This window comes from Micromesistius poutassou (genome assembly GCF_964030765.1).
Source record: "Micromesistius poutassou genome assembly, chromosome: 8".
NCBI lineage: Eukaryota > Metazoa > Chordata > Actinopteri > Gadiformes > Gadidae > Micromesistius > Micromesistius poutassou.
The window spans coordinates 10,909,894-10,934,902 of record NC_140278.1 but is presented as its reverse complement, the minus strand read 5'-3'; the positions used below and the strand labels follow the sequence as shown (position 1 = coordinate 10,934,902).

Genomic DNA, 25,009 nt, shown 5'->3' with positions numbered 1-25,009 from the left:
ACGGTTGGGATAGATGTGACTTAATCAAACTATATCCAGGGATAGGCCATAGAATGACTCTCTCTCTCTCTCCCTATCTCTCTCTCCCTATCTTTCTCTCTCTCTCTATCTCCCTATCTCTCTTTCTCTCTCTCTCTCTCTCTCTCTCTCTCTCTCTCTCTCTCTCTCTCTCTCTCTCTCTCTCTCTCTCTCTCTCTCTCTCCCTCACTGGCCCTTATGTCACCGTTGCTTTACAATTGAAAATGTTCCTGTCTCTCCTTTATCAATGTTTTCTACCCACCGCCCATAACAGAAACCACTCAACTCATCAGAACTAACAGTCTCTGCGAAGCATCAAACTCTATATCATCTACGACAGCGATACTATGAGCGTCTATACGTGTGTTTATGTTTTTTTTTCATTTAATTTCCCGACCACACATGTCACACAGACACAGCGGTCCTCCACAGCCAGACAGCCTCCTGAGTCCCCAGGAGGGCAGAGAACCGCAGCAGTACCAGCGTAAGCAGCAGCAGCAGCAGTAGTAGTAGCAGGAGCTCGCCTGCTGCCTCTTTGCGGCATCCAGCGGCACGGAGCCAGACCATTCGAATGATGACGTCACCACCACCGTGGACTGCAAAGGGCTCCTGGTGGAGCCGGTGGGAGGGAGGAGGTGAGTGAGTCTGTGTGTGTGTGTGTGTGTGTGTGTGTGTGTGTGTGTGTGTGTGTGTGTGTGTGTGTGTGTTGGATGTGGGGGGGTTAGGAAAGGGGGAGGGGTGGGGGTGGGTGGTGGGGGTAATGTGATTGGTCTACCGGGCCCCCGTTCTCCATGACACATCATGAAAATAAAAGTCAGCTATACCTAAATTATCACATTCACCTCGCCAGTGCACTCCACCATGTTGTTTTAGAGAGACGTCCAGACCAACACCATGGAGCATGTGGCTAACAGCCTCTCCCGGCCACAATGGCTGTCACTGCACTCTGAATAAATAAATAAACAAAAGGCGGGACAAAGGTCACTATTGGGTTTTGGCAGGGAAACTTCCTAAGGCCTTTTTTTTTTACATATTGTTAGAGGTTTTCCTTCCGCAATGGTTTAAGCATGCAGTTTCAAGGATTGAATGGAAAGTTGCGTAGTGTGTGTGAGAGAGAGACTCAGAGTGTGTGTTATAGGCCTATATTGTTTTAGCCTGGTATCCTTATGTCTGTCTGAGGGTGAAAAACACCCGGATTGAATACAGTTATTTTTGTGTATACTGAGTAAGATGTGTTTTCCCCTGTGTGTTTTCCAGGACTATTTATACAACCTTGTCAATTGTATTGCTTTTTTCCGAGCTGTTTTTTATTCCCACATTTAATTATGTTGCATATTGTCCAATGTAAACACTGGGAATGTGTTTTAACATATCATTTGTTATAGGCAGCATATTGTTTATTGATTTATTATTATTTCTTATTCCGTTTTACTTTCTGACAGGGACAAGTTTAGTTCAAATGAAAAAATATTTCTGGAATAAATAACTGATTAAGTGCCACACCTAGTGGTTGAAGGGGGTAGAGCATTTACATTTATATTCGTTTCAAGGTACCCGGCTCTGACGTCTAATAGTCGGGTATGAGGTTTTTTTTAATACTCATAAGTTACCCAGTTTCTCTGTCGCTTACATCTCCTGCATGTTTCACCTTTTGTCAAAACTTGTAGGCCTATCCTACCCTCCCCGCTCCCTATATGATCTGACATTGATTGTGAAGAGGAGGCAAACCGCATGGCTTCACTGAGAAAAAAAACTAACTAAACTCACTTATTTCATTATAATTGTCTAATTTAAAATTAGGATTTGCCTGACCAAGGTAAATCAGTACACGTGCTTATTAAAGGGGTCTATCGATAATCATGTGGTCGCGATGGACTTAAAATCCTCAAATGAAGTTCAATACCATTTCAATAACACACAAATAGAACATAGTCTACTAGCTATATATCATTCATGTCGTTGTATATATGCCTGCCTGGGATGCACAGAAATGGGCGATGCTGTATGAATGATTTCATACAGATCATCATTATGCAGAAATGTGCCTTAAACACCTTGAATTGTTGAATAGAGTTCAAGTGGGAAACGTCTGAAACGTCCCATTGTTAGGTCGACTCGTGCAAAAAAAAAAAAAAAAAAAATATATATATATATAGGCCTACTCATATCGGCCTAATAATATTTCTTCTAACTTTATGATTAGTAGCAAATTGTACTGATTTTTTAAAATAAAATCCCGACTTCTGTTGTGGGAAATCGTGACGTGACATCTTTCAAATCGTAAATATAAAAAAAGGTATCTCTGGCGCTCAGGCCGAGGGGAGTAGTGGAGGAGCGGCGGGGATGTGGAGGTCTCCACGTGACGCGCGCACGGCGGTATATGAGAAAGGAGCAAGCATCAGGACCAGTGCTAGTCTACCGCACAATCTCAGCAGCGCGCAAATCAAGGCAGTTTAAAGGGCTTTATTACCGGCTCCCGATCTCTCCTTTAGATCTATACTCTCTGAATAAAGAAGTAACCTTAGTTTTTTTTTTACTGTACTCTTTAATTGTGAGAGGGGGGCATACGTTCGCCAGCAGACGCAGGTAAATGGAATAAACTTTAAAACGTTCGACGCGCACAAGTTTTGATCCAAGGGGGATGTTGTGTGTTCCTACTCAAGACTTGCACTCAGAGGGAACTTAAACACGGCTGAAGCGGAATGACCCTTATGTATTGCAGGTAAACCATCCTATGGGTAGACGGAGTGCGGAGCATCTCGCCGTGATTAAGCGCATTATTCCCACTATTTTAGTCCCACGTTCAGTAAAACCTTACCACGCTTGGATCTTGTAGTTTGGGTATTGGAAACGCAACGGTTCCTATGCACATCCTACAACTCCACAGCGCATTAACACACAGAAGGCTGTTTGTTTTGGGTTATTTCCCCATTGTTCTGCAAGGTGTTGATCGTGTTACGGTGTTATCACACAGAACTAACGACCTCTTTTCTGTGCCTTTTCTTCCCGCAGCTCCTCAAAGAACCCGAGCGAGAGAGGGATCGCTGCTCCTCATAAGATGGTTCTAATCGGCGGTGTGATACCATGTCGCATCCCGTCTGATGTTTGACACGCCGGGGACAACTCAGGAAGACACTGGAGGACACTAAACCATCGCGTTCGTCTCCAGCTCCGCTGGCACTTTTTCTTTTCGAGTCGGACCAACACACACAGCCGTCCAGATGCAGTTTCGACTGTTCTCCTTTGCCCTTATCGTGTTGAACTGTATGGAGTACAGCAGCTGTCAGGCGCCCTCGCATCGCTGGAGGAGGAACAAAAGAGGTACGGGAAGGCTTAACTTGCTCTGAGCTTTTGGGGGTATCGTTTATTGATATGGAAGGAGTCGGGATAACGGTGGATCTGGTGCTTTACGCGTCAATCAGAGATCCTTTCAGTCCCTCTGCATGCCCTGCGTTCTCTCCTACAATGCACTGTTCACCATCGCTGAGACTTTCGACTATAGCAAACTTCTTCTGAATGAACAGATTTCAGATATCTAATACAAAAAAACACATTCTGTGAATTTGCAAGCCTTTGACTAATTTTCGATATTAATCACCACTTGGTACGTTATGAATGGATTATCACAAATTAACTTGTATTCTTGGGACTATTGCTACTTTTTAAACTCTTGTGGAACTTGTTATAGCCTGCTATGGGGTAGCTTATGTTCAGGACTGTATGTGTAAAATGTGGCTGTACCAAGTGGTGGCCAGCAATATTTGAATAAAAATATATAGATGAACTGTAGGCTATTATTAGTTGCGTCAGGTCATTTTGGAGTTGAACAACTGGAGGTCTATTTGAATTGAAGATGTTGTGGGCCGACGGTCGTGACCTGAGCGTTCCCCATTGTCTCCCATTCGACGGGGAGCTGCAGAGATTGATGGGTCTGCTGGGGAAGAATTTAGAAAAGTGTTGGTGCGTATCCGTCTAAAGAGCGCCGTGGATTAACGGTGCGTATTGTGTGCGTTTTCATGCAAAGATACGGAATCCCCTTCCTTTACTTATGGCTTTGGCAACTACAACCCCTAAGCTGCTTTTAATTGATCTCATAACCCCCCCTAGAATCGCTGGTAGGACATCCCACATAGCCTAACCTCCGCGCACGAGGATTCAGCCCTTTAGTCAATACTACGATTCAGAATGAATGAGCGAGACAGTGGAATTATAATCCTTCACCAACCTCCCCTTTTTAAAACCGTGACATCATCAACGCTTTGTTGTGGCGATGGGAAGCAAAGTTAAACTAACGTGCAAACCGGACCGCTGGAGTGCGTTAACATTATAGTCCATGCGGAGCAGGCTCAAGAGTGCAGTCGACAAGAAAAAAATAAGAAAGCTTATCCAAATTCACATTCTGGGGACTCGTAAATTGTAAGGCAATCACAGATTTAATCATATGCGCCAGGGGGAACCTCCGCACTCCGCGAGCCCTCCACTGCCCATCTGCAAATAATCAGGCCATCACTGCGGGGTACTGGCACACACACGTTTTTGCACTCCTGTTTTCTGTTCCCTTGCTTTACTTTAGCTTTTGTAAGATCTCAGATAATCCATAAGATAATTCTCTGAGCATGCATCAAGAGGCTTCTTTTGAATACACTTTCGTTTTTGTTTGCTTTAGTGTGTGTTTTTGTTTGTGTGTGTGTGTGTGTGTGTGTGTGTGTGTGTGTGTGTGTGTGTTCGAGAGGGTGGGGGGTACTGGTGGAGGGGGTTGAAGAGGCAGAGATGAGATCAAGAGGTTAACTTACACATTTGACCCCAAGAAGAGCTTCAGGCTGCGTAACACATTAGTGGATGTTTCACTTGTCAAACGAATCCCACAGAACAAGGTTTATGCCACAATAGGTATGCTGAAGGAATGCATGTTTCTCTCACTGTGTGTGTCTGTGTGCCTGTGTGCGCGTGTGTGTGTGTGTGTGTGTGTAACAGGAAGTGTAGGCGAGGAGGAGGAGACGACCATAGCTGTAAGAGTTAGAGGTCCAATGCATCTTGCTTCATGTACGGTGCGGTGGGCCTGCCAAAGTGGAGGTGTCTAGCTTCCTCTGGTGGTTTACGGTGATTACATTGGAAGCAGCGTATGTAAAACACCAGCGCTCATGGGCTCTGAGATGCTTTCGTATTGTTTCTAGTTCTCAAGGTTCCTGTGACAGCTTTATATACAGTTCCTCTGGCACGTACAGGGAGCAATCTGCATCGTTCAGGGGTGTTAAGTTCCAGACCCTCTCTGGCGTGGATTTCATGTTGGCCACCCCAGGTCCCCATCGGCCTGTATTTTATGCAGAACACAACATAAACGGAATATTTTTGGGGCCAACATTTTCTGCAACATAAATGTTCTGTTCTTGCATGCTTGTACACCGCAAACTCCAGCCCACTGTGTTTCTGTGGGTGTGGTTTTATTTTTCTTTCTATATTAGACGGATTACCTTTTATATTAAATTTACACCTCCATGCGCCCAGTCTTCCCTCCACTTGGACCGAAAATATTCAAATCAGAGCCATGGTATGATGACTGGACATTTCATGTTTATTTTCTGGCTAATGATGCCACCTGCTGACTATATGAGATCAGACTTTAGACTCAGTGCTGCCCACTCTAACACCAGATATACACAGCGGGACACTTGCACTTTTTATTAGCTTTATCAATGAAAATTCACAATTATGACATCAATGGGTTTCCTGAAAGATTTTTTTTCATGACAAACACCTCTAAATTCTATAAATATTTTGTGTACATTCAAACACTTTGTCCCTTTTCATTTTTACCTTCAGACACTTAAGAAACACAGAATATTAAAATTTACTTATTAGGGCTTTAACTTACATTGATGGTTTGGTAACTATCGATTTATACTTCCTTGTTGCCTTAAAGATTAGCAGTATTTGGCCTATTGGTGGTGGTAGATTGTTAAACCAGGGGATAGTTATGTAATCCCTGGTTACAACCTTCCAGGACAAATCAGAAAGCCTTCATCATAAAGGTATACATGGAAGTGATCTGATCACGGTTCATTTGCTAATGCTTGCTAATGAGGTGCACAATAAATCCTATGGTTCTCAGGTGTTTAACTTATGTAACATTCATTGGCAGCGTTAAAAAAAAGAAACGATTATTTTGGACTCAATATTAACACCAACATCTCTCTCTCATTTTCCCTCCCCTTCTCTGGATTCCTTACTGTACCATGGAAATCATGCCGTTATGTGCTGATAGCTTACACCAGGCCCGAGGTCTGTGGGTACTAAGTGTTAATATTGGATCCTGGCACTCTACAGTGCAATATAATATGTTGATTAAGTGGCCTGAGAGGGAGAGGGAGAGAATGATCCAAGAGTCTGCTCTTAAAACCAGCCTTGCCACAGCCTTTGGAAAAAGTGAAATAAGACTGCAGATGGCACGTCTTTTAACAAGGCCTTTTCACATGATGCCACTCTAATCCTCCTGATGGGAGACTGCATCCTGCCGTGTGTGTGTGTGTGTGTGTGTGTGTGTGTGTGTGTGCGTGTCTATGCATGTGTGTGTGTAGGTTAGTATTGCCTGCGCTTTCTGCCTGCATTACTGTCAGTCTTCAGTTCACTACCTATGCACAACGGCTCATTCTGCGGGACAGAGTGAGGTGTGGTGGTGTTGTCATGACAACCAGGTCCATGGATTGATCGTTTTACAGAAATGCTGAAAAGCAATCTCCACACATGCACACGCACACATATGACCGTGTTTGCTTGTGTACGTGTGTGTGTGTGTGTGTGTGTGTGTGTGTGTGTGTGTGTGTGTGTTGAAAATCTAAACAAATCGAAGTTGCTGCTGATGCTGAATATGTATCCACACTCATGCACGCACACACATACATACACACATACACACCATCTCAAACGCACACACACACACACACACACACACACACACACACCCAGAGTCTCCAAAACACACACACAGTCTCAAAAACAAACACACACACACCCAGAGTCTCAAACACACACACACACACACACACACACACACAGTCTCAAAAACACACACACAACACACACACACACACACACACCCCACGCTCTGCGTGGGTTGTGTGTGGCCAGGGGAAGCGGAGGGGCTTTTAGTGACGAGGAAAGCATATTTAAGCAGATCAGCGAGTAGGGTCTGGATGTGAGAAGCATCACCTGAGACGGATTACCGCGAGCCGGAGTCTTGACCTGAGCTGCAGTATCGAGGAACACACCGCTCTGTCCTCCTCAGCCCAGCTCAACACATGGCTGCATGTCCATGTAGTAGCCATGTAGCAGCCGTCACTATGCCAACGATGACAAACACTGACAAACAAAACAGGTCCGGTACATACTGTAGGTGCTGTGTCAGAGTGAGAAAAGGACAGAGACAGCGACGTGAGAAGCTGGTCTTTCCTTCTTGAACAATGTGGATGTGTTCTATGTGACCCACCACGTTTCAGGTGTGTATTAGTCTTTTAGTCATAACCAGGAGCTTCCCCTTCGAAGGTCATGTTGACAAACAGCATTAGCCCCCGATGCTGATACGCTCTCCCAGCCCCAGGAAAGACTAGCTCCTTGTTTGACCCTACTAACCCATGCATGTCAGCCCCTCCTGTGGCAGCGCTCGAGCTCCCAGTCACAGCGGTATCGGATGAATCCTCTGAAAGGCCCCACAGTGCGCCCGTGCCATGCTACACTGGGTAAAAACACCATCAGAGAGAGGTAGAAACATCCAGCAGTATGAGCCGTACACACACACAACGCACACAGAGAGACCGAGATGTTCCGGGTTCCCGTGTGACAACTATCGGACGATTTGTTCCACTGATTTCTTTGTTGTTGTTGCCCCCCCATGTTTTTTTTTCTTCTTCTCCGAAACAAACAACACAGGGCTAAGCTAATGACAGGCGCGCTGTCAGCTCAGTGAGCAGAAGTGTGTGTGTGTGCACGCCTAATTGTTTTATGTGGAAGCGCCTCGGCGGTTCTGTGTTCTCCGTGGGGTTTGTGAACTGAGGGGAAGGTAAGGGATCTTTTTGGGTGTTGTTGCGTGTAGGAACAGACCACGGAGGATCCATTTCACACGGATGAGAGCACGCTCTGTCGCAACACTTGCTTACACATTTCTGTTCATCATGCACAGCGGCACGGAAACAAGTCGTTCTGTGTGTGTGTGTTTGTGTGTGTGTGTGTGTGTGTGTGTGTGTGTGTGTGTGTATTCAGTACCTCTACTTTTTTTTTTTCAACAAGGGGGGGTTGGGGTGGGGGGGTAGAGGGTGGTGTGGGGGAGAGGGGTGTACATAACTATGTTTTCTCTTCCACCCTAAATCATTGTCATCATAGGATCCCATATGCTAGCATTTCTAAATGCCTAACAGATGTTAACTTTTTTTTTTCCTCCTTTGTAGGGCTGCACACTGTAAATGCTAAAATGTCATTATAAAACAACCTGAAGGTATTAAACTAAATCTCACAACACACTCAGTTTTTCCCCAACCGTGTTGCTCCCAAACTCCGGGAGTGGCAGACAAAAGTTCCAGTGTTTCCGTTTCCAAACAAGATGGAGATTTCCGTAGCCCTCTCACCTATGCCATTACGGCAGCAGCAGCAGCAGCACACGCCCCCTTCGAGAACGATTACACCCGTAATAACTTTAAAACGCTTATAAAGTTCCTTAATGGGGCCAGTCCATTTTGTACGATTCTCGATCTCTCACATTTATAGGGTTGTTGAGTGCGTTGGAAACATTTCTAAGTAGTAAGCAGCAACACAAGAGAAGGCAGGAGAGCTGCCCAGCACCTTCTCAGAGTGAAACTTGCACGCAGGATTCTGACCTCCGTTCCCATTAACCTAATACACATTTCAGGAAGAATCCAGCGCTGTTCAAGGAAATGAGCTTGGCACCATGAGCACAATTAGGCATAATAGGTCACATTTAATCCCTTGAATAGCCAAGAGACTCTGATGGTGATCTGCGGAGCTGCTTGCTGCACTGTAACATAGCTATGATGGCCAGGATGGTCCAGCAGGTTGGGTCCGGGGCTTAACTTTCTCTCTCGCCCTACAGTATGTGTTTCTATCTCCTTATCTAGAAACACAGTGTTTCACGTTTCTGTAATTGTAGAGTTATCCTGTAAAGCACACACAAAGACACATAAGATCGCCAGGAAAAGAAGCCTTTCCTGAGGCCGTTGCTTGTGCGTCCGGGGGCGAAAACGGCCTGATATCTGCCGTTGTGTGCGCTGTAGAGAGTGCTGCTGTGTGTTGCTGCAGTCCAGTACCTGCTTTGCATCGATCCGCAAGACTTGGAAATCGGAAACCAATAGGCCGCTTGATAGAGTACACACAGTTGTATAGGGACACACACACACACAAACAGGCACAGAGAACATACACACACGCTGCGTCATGCTCCTTGCTCAGGGCTATTTGTTCGCCCAGGTCTGGTCTAATGACTGCTGCTTTAACAACACAGAACATTACCCCCTCCTCCCCCATCCCACTGCATCACCACCTCTGCCCACCCCCGCCTGTCCTTAACACTCGACAGATGGACAAGCCCCTCCCCCTCCTTCTCCCCTCCTGTGCTTTTATGGGACCTCTAATTATGCTGACACGCCACATCAAAAATAAAGACCAGCATGCAATGCACCCCTTTGGTATGGAGAGGAAGTGAGCTGGTCAGCGGCAGTAAGCCGTCCCTGTGGGACTACTGTGTACTTTGGTGGCGGTACGCCGGACAGAAAGGTGGAGGTGAGGGAGCCACCCACTGCCTCTCTGAGGGAGGTCACTTGGACGCTTGCAAGCTAGCCTCAGGAAGAGATACCGCTGTTTATCCCGATGGAGAGGTGTGAACCTTGGGTGTTAAATATATTGAAAATAAGTGGTTGGTGCCTGTTGTTTTATTGCCATGCACGTGCTACAAAGTGTGGGGCGGATCAAACACACGTCGTCTAACAGCTTCCTTGTATGGTTATTGCCATGGTTACGGCTCAGACGGAGGCAAATGGGATCCATTGAGTGCGTTAGGAGGTTTGCCCGGGTGCGGGCGTTGATGTCATTAATTGGGGAGCCTTTGTGCCTAATGATGACTCATTAGAAACGGCAGGGCTTTGGGGTCTGGAATTGCCACAGTGAGTAAGCGGAACCCCTGTTTTGGATGCTTCCTCTTGGGGCACAGGGTTGTGTGGGAGGCGGTGGCCGGGTCCCACTACCGTGGCCTGTCGCTGCCCTGAAGCCCCGCGGTGCGAGGAGGGCTTGCGGAGTGCAGAAGGAGCCGATGTGTTTTTAATCCGATGAAGGGGCTGGTAGTCATTACCCCCTCACCGATTCCCCAGCTTGTCTCTCTCTCTCTCTCTCTCTCTCTCTCTCTCTCTCTCTTGACTCCCAATGTGGAAGAGGAGATAGAGGGGAAAGGAAGAAAGAGATGGAGACAAGGGCATAGAATGTAAACAGAGAGTTGGCATTCACCTCCTGGATGTGTAACGATGTACCCTGAGATGAAGCCCCTCCCCCAAAACCTACTGTTAAGATTTATGAGGTCATAACCAAAAGGAGCGGGGGCGGAAAAACGATAGGGAAGGAAGTTGCTCAGGAGGGACGCAGGAATGATTGAATGAGACGAACACATCCGTCCTCTATCAGGAAAAACTAATAAGATGGAGGATCAATCATGTAATTATGAGGAGAAGCGAGGCAACAGTCTGCGTCTCTCAGTCCGACTCACATCTTGTGCTCAGAAGGGATTATGGGAAATCCATCTGAATGATATCCACGCTTTGATATAGGGCCGCCTACAATCCATCTTACTAGACTGCTAGAAAAGCTGAAGGAAATGAACAAACAAACATCGGGTTACTCTATTCTCCTGGCAAACAATCGACATGTCTCAAGGTCTTGCTTTCTGTGAATAATTAATTGGATAGAAAAAAAAACCCGGGACGATATCAATATTGAGACTTTGATTTCTGTCCGCCGTGCGGTCGGTCTGTCACGTACGGACACCTGCTTTCGTGGTGGCGGTGAGGTGGTCTGGGGAGTTTTTGTTGGGTTTCTTGCGATACCGCCACTTCACACGCGGCAACGCGGTCGCACACGAAACCCATCTTTCTGCGATAGATTACAGTAATTACATTGCTCCCTGACACATTCCATTTGAGTTGGGCTACACCTCTTCTCCAGGGATCGAGCGGAGATGCAAAGACAATGAGCGGAGCTCCGGCACTGTTCACTGTAATCTGCGTTGACCCAGTCACCCTGGCCATGGTATTTGTTGTTTGTGTCACTGTGATGACTCATGACTCTCTTTGTGCATGTGTGTGCCTGTGTGTGTGTGTGTGTGTATGTGTGTGTGGGAGTGCTTGAATCCACATATGTGTTTCACTCTGGCTGCATGCCATGGGACACAGAGACACCAACCCACCCCGTACACACACAATACGAGATAGACGTAGCCCTGTCCTCGGCCGGCGTCCGGCAAAGTGCCGTTATGGGGACTTTTTGGTTGATATGATTCTTTGTTTGACCGTTTTTTTGCCGTATCAGACGTGGAGGAGTCCTAGAGAGGATCCCTATTGTGCTGTGGGTTTTTACACTACCATCTCCCCGTTGTCACGGTTTCCTAGACGGTTTGTTTTCCAAGCCCCAGACGGTGAAACAACACGGTGGTGAATGAGGGGAAAGATAGAAAAAGTACAAAAAAAAAAGTATAAGCTGACAAAGAAGAAAACCATTAACATTTCACACATTCCTTCCCCTCTCTTCCCCCCCATCCCCCCCAACCCCCCTCCTCTCCCCCCGTTATGCACTTGTATTACATCTTGGCTGGCGCGTCCTCAACGCCATATTATTTTATTTGAACTGAGGCCAGATCTCGGGAGCACCAGCCTTTTGCTGTGTAAACATCTGTCACCGCCAGCAGTCCCAGCTAATAGGTATCTCCAGACAGAGGTCACCTCTAGTTTACATGTTTACCAGCTAATGGTCCTGGTGAGCTTACTGTGTCGGTGCAGCTAGGGCCTGTCAAGCCGCATAATGGACGATTTACAGCTGGATAGTTTAATACACACACACACGCCCACACCCACACAAAGAAATACATATAGGGTAAAAAATACATACATCATTTTGACAATATGTTCTTGCAGCGATCATATAAAATTGGAAAGATACGGTTTTTTGTTGAGACTTTGACAGTTTGCTGAAGATTTTCGGTTAACTGATGCGTTCCTCACTTTTTTTTTTTCTTCTTGGCTTATAGAAGAGAAGCGAGGAGCCATCGCATTTGGACTTGTTATTACACAGCTCTTCTGTGTCGGGGCTTTGTTAAAACAGCCACACATAGCGCCACCACCCCACGGGTTCCTTGTTTGTGGCAGTAAACACAGCCACTGCCAGGTGCATCGTCATGCATATCAGATGCATAGCCATGCAGGATTGCGCAGGAATTTGGTTTTTCCCCGTTTTAATGAATATATATATCTGCACACCACACAAGGGTGCTGGTGGTGGTGGTGGTGGTGTGTACGAAAAGCTACCTGTTGTTTCTCCTCAACAGGTATGCACCAGCCTATTCGTTGCGGCGATGATCTCAGTTTGGGGTGGACTCCATCACGTCACTGTAGATAGAACAGGCTCATAGCCGGCTTTTTCTTTGTGAATCTCTGCCTTCTCTTAAAACTGTAACACAGTACAGATGCCTGGAGTGTACTTGCCATTTTTGTTTACATTTTATTTGAATCATTGCTCCTAATCTGGAGCTGTTGTTTGTTAGCAATGAGAGACAGTCCGCAAAAACACATTTCCCCTCCACTGCCTGTCTTCTGTTGTTTTTGCGAACAGTTGTCCTTTTGGTTAGTTGGAAAATGAGCAGCTGTAACTGCAGGATCCCAACTTTGGAATTGAAGAAGAAAACGAGAATTTGCATTAGTGAAAATCAACTCATGATTATTACACTGCATTAGCTGTAGGCCTATGTCCAATTATCTGTTTAATGAAGGTACGCTTTTGGTTAAAATTGGTAAATTAAATCACCCTTAGTATTATAAGAAAATACATAGTTTAGACCCTAGGTACAAATGAGGGAATTCAAAGTCAATGGAAATGTAGCCAATGAACACACACACACAGAGACACACACGCGCACACACACACACACACACACACACACACACACACACACACACACACACACACACACACACACACACACACACACACACCAGCTTGTACAATATGATATGTGTCCCTGATGCATGCCATGTCTTTGTGGTTTGGATAATCCGATTTTCAAATGCGTTACAAATGTGTTCACTCCTTTATGTTGTTATCTGTTTTGCCAGATCACCAGAGATGCACTTTGATTCCGGTATTGAGCAGGGCTTGAAGAGATAAGTGTAGTGTAGTGTACCGGCTTTGATGTAAAGGCTGTTCCTTCATGGCAGACAACATGTGTGAAAGTGAGAGCACGTCAGAGACATCTCTCCCCTGTGGAGTCCTCCACTTTTGACCCTGGTGGCCATCTCAGATCTCCTCATGGGCCTCCAGGGGGTGTGAGCTTGTTAAATGCTTAATGAGCTACAGCAGCATGGCACGGAGCCTGTTCCCTTATTTATGGAGATGGAGGGGCTGCCGACACTATGTATATGGCTTGAGCTTTTCTGCTGTGTGCGCGCAGCTTGTTTTGGTGCAGCGGGGTCTCTCTAGGTTAACGGCCAAATTCCTTCATTATTCACAAAGTTTTCATGGGAAAAGGTTTTTCTGGGTCAATAATCTTTTTTTAATAATAATAATAATATTTTTTCTGGGAGTGTGTGCATTGAAATCCAGGATGGGGTTGAGACAGGGTGACGAGGGGCTGGGTGAGATAAGGATGGGCGCAGGCAGGGGGGGCCTGGGAGAGAGCCATGCTACTACATGCAACCTCCTCCTCCTCCCTCTCCTTTTTCCTCTTCTTCTGCTTCCTCTTTTTATTTCTCCACCTCCACCTCCTCTTCCTCAACCACCACCTATCCCCTATTATTCTTTCACCACCTCCCCCTCTTAGTCTTCCTCTTCTTCTGCTTCTTCTTCTTCTTCCTCTTCCTCAACTACCACCTCCCCCCTCTTCTGCTTCCTCCACCTCCTCCTGCCCCTCTTCCTCTTCCTGCTCCTCCTCCTCAACCACCACCTTCCCCCCTCTTCCTCCTCCTCCTCCTGCTCCTCCTCCTCCTCTTCCTCCCCAGGAAGGAGGAGCCTGTGGACATATTCCACAGGATGTGTAACTGAGTGAATTACTGGCCCTACAGAGCGCTGAGCTACAGGTGTGAAAATGAGGTGTGAGGTTTATGTGTGATAAATTACCAACAGGTGTGCTAATTTGAGCCCCTCCACCCTTCATTCATCCACCTTATTCACTCGCACACACTCCCACTCACCCGCTCTCTCTCTCTCTCTCTCTCTCTCTCTCCCTCTCTCTCTCTCTCGCTCTTCTGAAGGAAAACACATTTCTCACACAGCATGAGATAATCATGAGTGGTGGAAGGTATCAAAATATTCTAAATTCCGCCTTAAAGTAAAACGTATGTTTCTTCTTTGCGGCTTCAACCCATTTTTTGGTTGTAAATCTTTAGGATGTCGTCGGATATTCCATTGTTTTCAGCTTTGAGTTTACAAAAATAAATCTTTAACATGTACAAAATGTACAAGGTTACATGGAATATTTAAGCTATGAATTTGTGCAATGATGTTTTCCCCATTTTAAATCGAAGACAGATTCAGTTGTGATCAACTGTGATCAACCATAATGAATAATGAATGAGTAATGAATTTGGATAAAGAGTGTGAGTTTATTTGATTATTAGACACGTAAAACAGAAAATACATGAATTCAAGAATTTAACATAATGAATCATTTCGGAAATAATTGAGATGTTTAACCTCAATCCTTTTCCTTTGAAATACATTTTAATATATGGACAAAAGGAAAAAGGGCAAAGGGCAAAAAAAACATGAACCATCTTCCTGTCTTCTAGCATACGCCCATAAAGTGATAAAGTCCTTAGGACTCATATGTTCATTTTAAAAGTGAATTCATTCCTTGCTATCGTGAACTCCACATTACTGAACATTATGAACATGGAACTGTGTTGTGTACATTGTGTTCTGCCAATCTTGCTTTGTTGGAACTGGGATTTTGTTTAAAAAAATCCAGTTAAATTCCCAAATGAGTGATTCCTGAGTACATATCACACCACAAAGTTGATTCAGCAGCAAATGCAATTTCAGCGAAAGTAAACGGTGCATGAAATCAGTTTGGAGAGAAATCGGTTCAGAAGATCCTGTAGCTGTTGTTGCCAACCCCTGACTGAACAATAAACATGTGAGAGGACCAAAATCTGCAAAGTGTTTGCAATGCTGCAAATTCAGTCTGCTACAACAAGGTCAATTTCCCATTTCCTTCACCCGGGGATTCTTCTAGCCATGACCGTGAAGCTGCTCATCCTTGTTGTAGGAGGCGGTAAACTTTGGCGGCATGTTGGACAGACCAGAGCAGACATACTGTGTGATGAATAATTTCCTAGAGGAATGATGTGGTTTCTGTGACATCAGCCTGCCCACATGTGGGATTTGACCCAGTACACAGGACTACACAGTTAGAATCCATCATGAAGATCGAATGAGGATGTGTGTGAACACGCATTCCTCATTTTGAGACTGACTTGGAATAAAGTACAGCAGAAAGAGTCACAGTTGGCCCTTCGCCACGCTGGGAAGGTTGGAAACCTGGGTTAAAGGTGTAGAGTGCATCTTTAGACACGTCCTACCGACCTCCAAAAACACACTCAGGCCATCATAATGCAACAAAAGTCTTGAAGCAAGGGCGACACTGACACCATTTAGAAAGTCAATCACCTATATGCTGCTGTTATCCAACTGGAATTGAATTATTATTAATAATAATAATCATAATAATAATAATAAAATGTACTTTTCATTGGTTCAGAAAGACCCTTCATATACATTTAAGAAAATAGATATACCAAATGAATATATAATCTATGAAATCATGTTGCTTGGCTTGTTCTGTGAGAATGGCAGCATGCCTTTTACGCTGTGTCAAGGATCAGATCTCTGTACACTCCCCGTCTAGGCTTGTGTGGTTGTGGATACACACTATCACAATTGGCAGAGGTAATACATCGGACAGCGAATGTGTTTGCTCAGACCGTGGCTGCAAAATCAGTATCACAAGCAGGAAGTTCCTAAATTATAAACATATGCTTACAGAAAGATCTGGAAAGGTAAGCTGGGGTAGAGTCAGGGTGGAGGCAACTCCCACATATCGTTCTGCTAAATGCGAATGCTAATTTGACTCAAACACGCCACCTTTTGCACTCGCATTTTTAAGCTAGGTGTGACTTCCTCACCAATACCAATAAAAATAAAAATGGTTCAGATGTACGTTTTTCATGTTCCAAGCTTTAATTCGCTGGAACAAAAAAGGGTGACCACCTACTGGGGGAACTAGAGAACCCTGGACGGATGGATGTGTTTTTTTTTGTTTTTTTTCCCCGCACAGAGTTTGTTTCTTGGCCTGTTCCAGCGGTGGTGCGTAAGCCTGGAGGGTTGAGTGGTTTGAGCTGGGATCCAGGGAGCTGGTGTCCCAGAGTTCGAACAGAGGCTAGGCTGCTGGTGGCTGCTGTTACACTGGCTCTGCTGAGACTTTGACTCCACTTCTCTGATGCAATCTCCACTTTCTTTGTTGGAAGGGGGGGTATTAATATCTGTTTTATCAGACAGGATATAAGTGTGTGGGGGGGGGGGGGGGGGGGGCAATGCTTTTCTTCCACATATAATCTGTCTTCTTTGGTGATTCTTTGGTGCCGGCCACACCGAATAACCATGTCCTGCTGTGACTGTGTAACTGCATCGCATGCGGTTTCATTTGTTAAGCAGGTTTGTGTCGAAAGATGCCAATCTGTTATGTATTCAAGCTGAAAACTGTTTTATTTGTAAAATATTCCAGAGTACCAGAGTACTCGGGCTGACTGTAAGTGCTTCTTAAAACAATGGACAGTGGTGCTACTCACCATCCGTGGCCGGTGTTATTAGATTTACATACCAGGGGCCCTCCGAGAAATGGCGGCGATATGCTAGAATAAAGACAATTGTGTTCTTGGAATCACCCTGCCTCTGTCCCACCAATTCTCGGCCACACCATGATACCACTGCAAGCCTTTTTGGATAAATGGCTTGTTGCTACTCCGATCTCTCTGCCATCCGAGCAAATTAATCAAGACGTGTGGTTTCTAAATACAGAGCATCTCAGAAAAGGCCTTTTTTAAGGGGGGATTAATCCAAGTGAGTGGAACTGTGATCACCTTGTGCTTTGTTTTTTTGTGTAAACCAATCAGACACCACAACAAATGTAATGTGAAAAACCAACCTCTTATTGGAATGGGCATAACAGGGCAAGGGACTTCTGTCTTGAACCAAAGAAAAACAATGTCCGTAGTAGATTGTTCCTTTCCCAAGGTCAGTTGAGAAAAAACACTTTAGGAACCAAATTCTTAACGGTGGAATCCCTTTGAGGTTGTTTTGTTTGTTTGACAATCAAGCGACAAAGGAGCAGCGTTTTGCAGCAGGTCCAGTTTTCCATGATCAGGAGTTTGGTAGGAACCCTATTTTGATAGGGTTTAATGGGAAACACTAGGTGAGCGTGTACCAGGAGCACTGGTCGGCTGTGGGAGTAAGCACCGCATATATTCAGGATTTGGCAGCCAAAAGCGAAGCTTGTCATACTTGCTTTACAGCCATAAAAAACATACCTGAGACGGAGAGGCTTGCTGCTGGATCTCGTTGCGACCCTAATTGGGCTTGAGCCGCATTCAATCCTCAACCTCCCACCATCGCCGCAGTCCGCCTGCTGAATGAAACCAACTCACGCCAAAAACCCTTCCCCTCCATGACTCATGAGTGTTTTGCATGAATGGAATGACCACGGCTTCACCTGAACACACCAAAAAAGGACTCAATGTATTTTTTGGAAAATGCAACTGTTATTTTGTGCAATATTTATATCAAAGTCTGGGTGTGATGAAGTCATTGGTGGATTGCAGGTACTGCAAAAATGGTACCCAAAGATCTTGTATTTATGGACGGTGGAGCCGGCGCTTAGACTGCAGCCGACTCTTTTGTTAAAAATAATAAAACAATCCTGTGCAATGCTAACAGAAACCTGTGCGGCAATTCAAACCGCTTGGTTATTTTAAATGATAGAGTGCTAAATGTAAGGTCCTGTGCTACAAAGATTGCTGTATGAGTTTCTGGTTATGGTTCTCAACCGACAAAAATTATTCAGAGAGAACACATACATATATGCATTACCTTAAGATGTGGCACAGAGAAAACAACACTTACAAAGTAGGTTTACGTAATTTGTCCCATCATGTTTCTGAGGTATGTGCATACCATAAGCACCCTCAAACTAGCAAAGCAGATTATTTGTTGGTTTGGGAAAGATGATATGCCTGTGTCTTGGTGGGATTCTTCGTGTGGTTCCTGTGCGGGAGTTGTGTGCCTATGTGTTAGGCTTTCTTCTTCCCTCAAGAAATGTCACAGTCCATATCATTTAGGAAAAATAACCAACCGAATGTGCTTTTTTCTCTGGCTCCCACAGTAAGGGGTTGTCTCTAACATTGTGTCCTCTGCAGGGATTTTCAAGTGGACCCTGTTCTTTGTAAACACAATACTTAAGCTGGGGATGGGCAGGGAGCATCAGAAGTTAGGAATTGTAGAGATTATGTTTTTTTCTGTAATATATTCTGTGGATGAAACTGTATCCTGTGTTGGATAATCATTTGTAGGGAGTTTTCTCCAAGAGATGCATGAACCAAAGGGGGATGTAATGAGGAAATGGTGGATATATAAAAAATATTTTTTCAAAGAAGGAAATTTAAAGAACATTAGATTTACAACATTACACAATTAACCTCCAGATCTGCCTTATTTGTCATGAATTGCTGTAGCTGTAAACGGCTAGACAGTCCCCCCTGACACAATGTGATTCCACTTACCCTGAGATGAAGAGTTACACAACAACAACAACAGATAGGCTAATTGAATGCGTAGCGTAATCACAGCAACAATGACCTTCCTATTCCCATTACCCTAGTATATATTATCAAGGTAGATCCAATGCCATTGTAGACATAGGACAGATTGAAAATGCATAAGTCCTTACTAAACACACCCAGTGCCCACTCTGACAGTGATTCAAATCAAATGTATTTCCTTTATTGACAAGGCTGCCGAATTATTCTGGCAGGAAAGAGATTGATGTCAGGGGAAGCTGAACCAAGTGCCTTAATGGGGCACCCACCGTAAGACGTGCTGCTTAAACAGAGCTACTCCAGACATTGATGTGGATTCCTTCTCCTGTCCCTCACATACCTGTGGTTGAACTTGAGAAAATATACGCAGATATAAAGATACACACTGCGATCCTCGCCATGTGAACCGCATGGTGAGCACATGATGTGAATCAGGAGAAGAACCTGATTTCAGTTTTCCCTCCTAAACAGCACTTCCTTTTATTTTCACATCGTGGTCAAGGAGTAGTCATAGGATGTTGAATCAGCTGTTTAAAGAGAAGCCTTTGTAGCCGTTGGCCTCTGTCGCAGTGTTGATTAGGATTAGGAACTGGAGAGACCAATGATTGACAAAGTCATACTAAGAGTGACAGGGATTTGTGGGCGAGAGATGACTGTAATCGCCCTCAATTGACTGATAGGCCAGTGAGCCGTAGCATGTTTTGGTATGATTTGTTTTTCTACAATTGTAAAGATGCCCTCGGAAGCTCATGCCTGTTTTCTCTAACATTGACTGACAATATTAGAGTCAATGTTTGTCAGTGAATGAAAGGATCCAACCCAAATAATAAAACTAAATGGAAAGCTTTCAAAATCCCCTAGAAAAAGAAACTTGACTGTGGAAGACTGTGGAAAAAAGTGTAATAAGTATAGCATTGCAAAATTGTTCTTGGGAAGGTATTGTTTTGTTTTAAACATTTTATAATTTCGTTTTTTTTTCCTACAAAAGCAGCTGGGAATCTATAGTTTTTTTAGGATCTACTGAACCAGTTATTCAAATCTCTATTCCTTCCATAAGGTCAATGATCAGCATTTAGATTGGAGAGCACGGCAACTTTGAAGCATTGAAAACAGGAAAGGAAACACGTGCACTCCTGTTTATGTCTTGCAATCATGCCACTGAAACAAAACCAGACGCAATCTCCCATCAGAGAATAAGGACATCCGATCCCTTGTGTTATTATAATAGGTTTATTAATGCTTGTCTGAATGGGAGCGAGATCAATGTTGGACTGAGCTGTGTTCTGGGAGAAGGCTAAGGCCATCCCGCTAGCCGTGATCTATGAAGTGTGTGTTTGAGCCACAACCCCAAAGGTCATCGAAGATACATTCCGATTACTGTGCTATAGCACCTCATCCATCCCGGCCTCCTCCAACCGCCTTTGTGCAGTTTGGCAGGTACACCGCACCTCCCTCCGTACACAAGATTCCCAACATTCAACCGGAATTGCAGTCGGCCTCTGCCATCTCTGCACGGATGTCCCCCGTTATTACGTGCCAACGCTCACACTGGGCCTACTTAATGCTGTCTTTAAGTCTGAGCAGAGCTGTTGGGTGAAACGTTATATGTGCATCAGTAGCCAGTACGCAAGGCTATGCTTCGCTCGGTCTCCCACGGCCTGTCCAGCTAGCCCTGTGGTGTTTTATTAAGCATGGTGGTGTGTCGCCTACGTTGTGCGTGTGTTATTTCAAACTTGGCTTGGATGGATATTGACTCTCTCTCTTTCTCTGTCTCTGTCTCACACTCTCTCTCTCTTTCTCTCTCTCTCTCTCTCTCTCTCTCTCTCTCTCTCTCTCTCTCTCTCTCTCTCTCTCTCTCCCGCTCTCTCTTTCTCTCTCCCTCTCAACCTCATTTAAGAGGTATTACATTCGCCCAAGGACATTTTCCTGTGAACGGGACACTTAGCAGTTCACACTGAAAGTCACTATTTGGGGAGTGGACTGGCTTCTATTTATTAACTGGCTGCCTTGTCTTCTGTTAGCAGTTTGAGCCACGGCCAGAGCCACTGCGGTGAGCAAGGCTTTCGTCGGCTGTCTCAATACAATCGGTGGGAGAGACTGCTTCTGACCAGAATCAGTACTGTATTTGCATTCACAACCAATCAGTGTCCAGTCATTGAGAGGAGAACCAGTGGTTCCACGAATGTATTTACGTATTGGATTAGGCGGCATGGCTACCGATGTGACTGTTCACATCAGTAGCCATCAGTGTGGAGTCTTTTTACTCCGGGTAGATTTGAGTTCATGAAATGGTGTAACCATTTATGGAAAGGTTGATCGTCAGGTCAGCCGGTCACAGCTCCAGAAGTACCCGGCTTATTACATTAACAGACGCCAGTGTGTGGTAGCCCCGAACACAAGGCTACTTCACAACTCCTGTTGAACAATGCTTTATTTGGATGTGCACTATGATACTTGCTATATATTTATATGAAACACTGCCGACCTCTGTAACTTTTTTTGTTTAATCTCTTCCCCCCCCCCCCCCCCCCGTGTGTGTGTGTGTGCCTGTGTATGCGCGCTTGTGTGTGTGTGTGTGTGTGTGTGTGTGTGTGTGTGTGTCTTGCAGCTAGTAATGGAGCCTACCCGGTGTGTAAAGGCTGCTCGGTGTGCTCCCGGGACAACGGCTGTGTGAGCTGCCAGCCCAAGCTCTTCCTGTTCCTGCGGAGAGAGCGCATGAGGCAGTACGGCGAGTGCCTCCATGACTGCCCATCCGGGTACTACGGCATGCGCAGCCCCGAGATCAACATGTGCTCCAGTAGGTCACCCCCACCTCCCCCCCCCTCCCCCTGCCCTTCCTCCACAGCTTCCTCCACCCACTCCGTCCTCCACCCTCTTCTGTGGAAACGACCTGTATGACTTTCTCTGAACCCCCCCCACCTCTACACACACAAAGCCCGCTCATCCCCTGTACCCCCCTTCCCCCTTCCTCCATCAGATGGACCTCAATCAAAGCCCCCACATGCTGTTTCTCTGGAAGAGATACACATGCCTCCCCCGATTTGCGTCGGCTGATCCATCCACACAGGTGGACAGGGGCAGCGGGCCTTTTTCCTAGCATGAGCCTCATGAGAGTCTTTTAACACCGACTGTTCATCAGAGCAGCTATCTCTTCTGCTCTTCTTCGAAACACACAGCGCCAGAGCCAGAAACCGCATCGAGCAGTTTACTACGGTGTGAACGACTGTGTCGGTCATAAATCAACAGCAAGCATTGCATCGTTGCGGGATTTGGATTTCTCCCATCATTGTAAAGAAGGCATTTCGCTTTTTATATCACCATTAGACACACACACACGCATCCCTGCATGCACGCAAGCAAGCACACACGTAGACATACTCATCTGTTCCAAACCAATTCCAAGTAAAGAATAACTGGAATATAAAAGACAGGATCTGCTAGTTATGAAATAACATGAGTAACTTAATCAAAGTAAGCAGTTGAAAAGACAAACAATCCACCATATGACCGTGGCACGCTCTTGGCCATTGGCTTGTTATGCTGTGTGGTTGATATTTTGTCACCGGGATGCTCCTATTCATGGTTTTGGTTTCATAACTTGGACCGGACCATACTTTCACTCACTCGTAGCAGGGTGATAAAATATTTGCAATATGCGATAGGAAAACTCTAACTCTGAAATCCAATTAATGAAACGTCTCCTTCTCCTCTGAACGTATCATCCTCGATCACATAACCTTATTGTAACTCTGAGTCTGGCCCCAGACCCACTGCCTTTATGGGTTTTCTCTGCAGCCCTGAGGTGTTGGCTGAGTGTTTCATGTGAAAACTGAGAGGAACATGGACTTGCTTTGGTTCCGTGTGCCAAACTTCTGACAGACATGCTGAAAGAAACCCCCAAGAGGAGAATGTCAGGACCTTTAGGTCCAGTAGTGCAGGAATGCCCCGAACCACAGCAGAAAGCCCCCGTCTTCTGGTTAACCAATCACGCCTGACCCGCATGCAAATAGCCCACCGTCGGCAGTCCAGTGTTGCAGATAGAGATTGCATGTTGAACACTTAGGAAAAACCAAACACGCAAAGTACATGCTTCTAATGAATTATCTTGGCATCCAGCTCATGCCCGCCTGGCAACACTCTTTTACTCTTTGTGTCTGGTCACACATACGTGTCATTCACAATGCTCCCAGCTATCCAGACACAATCATAGGGCCCTGATGTCATTTTACACTACTTTTAGAAATCAGAGAAAATTGGAAGAGAAAGACATCTTGTTCTTTGTTAAAGTTTTTTTTTTTTTGTGAGGCCACCATTCTGTCTGAAATTGTGATTTTAAATAATCCTGATGTGCACTGAAATCTTGTATCAGATCTCAGAGAAATGCCTGATTCAATGTGTTAAGCCATGACATCTGTCATCTGTCTGATCTCTCTCTAAATGCCTTTTCCAATATGACCACTGTTCTCTGCCATCCATTTCATGTTCAACCCATGTTCCTTGCCAGCCATTTCATCTTTAATCAAAGTTCCCCACATGCCATTCCCCATCCATCCATTGAGAATAAGCAAATATTCTGTTGGGCTGGATTTTGATGGTCAGTGAAGGGCCGTTCACAGAAAACTTTAGCTATAAAATGCAAGGTGCACCGAAATTCCTTTCTTGTTGAAGCACAGGGAAAAAATAAGAGCTGCGCCTATTTACTGTTAAAAGGCAACGATATAACATCGAGACCTACATCAACCATGACATTGGCGCTTTATTTCTGGATTTGAATGTTTTACCTCTAGTAAAAAGTCAAAAATACGATCAGCAAATCAAAGGCATCTCTCAAAGGGCTTGGTTCCCATTGATAACAATTACAAAATAGCCGCCCCCCAGCTGTTAGGGAGCATAAGGTGTGGTTGGGGCCCAAGGAGGGGTTGACAAATGGGTTAGCACGACCTTGACAGACCTACCAGAAGGATGGCTGGCTGGCCTTTAGTCTATCCCCCTTCATTTCCTAAAGAAGCCTGGAACAAAGCACTGAAGTGTCTCCTATAGTGGACATTAAAATCCAGGATATGATATCAGCCAAGAGGCAGCTGCATATTATTACACCAAAAGTTGGTCTGTGTGATCTTATCTCGTCCAAGAATGTTTTATGAACTGCCGGAGTAAAGTAAAACAGGCTCAAGAGCCAAGTGTGATGCTTACACACATTCCACCACTGTGCCTTCAGAATACCAGGAGAACTTGGTCTCCCCTTTAGAGAAAATCAAACCTGTGTTACCGAGCTGGGACAAAACCCTTTTTATACAGCGCAAATTTGTTCTGGTGTGGTGCATGTGAAGAAACGCAGACCACCCACATCTGTTACAATTGTACGATTGGCTGTGTTAAAAGCATGCATTCAGGCCCCAGTTCAGGTCACAAAGCATCATGTATCGAAGGCCTATGGACCGCTACACTCGAATGGCTGAGATCTGGTGCAGAGCAAGATGTTAAGTGCCCTCTTGCAGATGAAGCAGTTAGCCTCCATGCTATCCTAGTTCCCTTGCATCATTTGTGAACTCTGGTGGTTCACTAGTCTGGGGCTAGTTTCAGCAGTTTATGGGTGATTTGACAGAATCTGTAAGCCAGGATTTACACGTTGACCTATCCATTGCATTGGTACCTATCAGCCCGCTAGATCAGGGCATCATTATTTATGCATTGTGGCCGTCAGCCACAATGCATTAAGTCTCTTTATAAACACTATAAAAAAACATTTTCAGTTTATTACAGGGCAATCTTTCTGCATTGGATGCAGTAGTTGTACCACATAATTCTGTCACTACCCCGTAAGTCCATTATAAGCCAAAAGCTCTGTCTTAAATGTGAAAATAAGATGA

General features: G+C 45.1%; 1 protein-coding gene across 1 annotated transcript in view; it reads left to right on the top strand.

Moving 5' to 3' along the window:
• The first annotated feature begins 3,204 nt into the window (after nt 1-3,204).
• The window catches only part of rspo2 (R-spondin 2), a 47,556-nt gene continuing 25,751 nt past the window's right edge, over nt 3,205-25,009 (top strand). The window contains exons 1-2 of the mRNA XM_084471414.1: nt 3,205-3,339; nt 21,748-21,936. Of these exons, the coding sequence (XP_084327540.1) occupies nt 3,240-3,339; nt 21,748-21,936 (289 nt within the window). The 5' untranslated portion in view covers nt 3,205-3,239. The remainder of the gene's footprint in view (nt 3,340-21,747; nt 21,937-25,009) is intronic.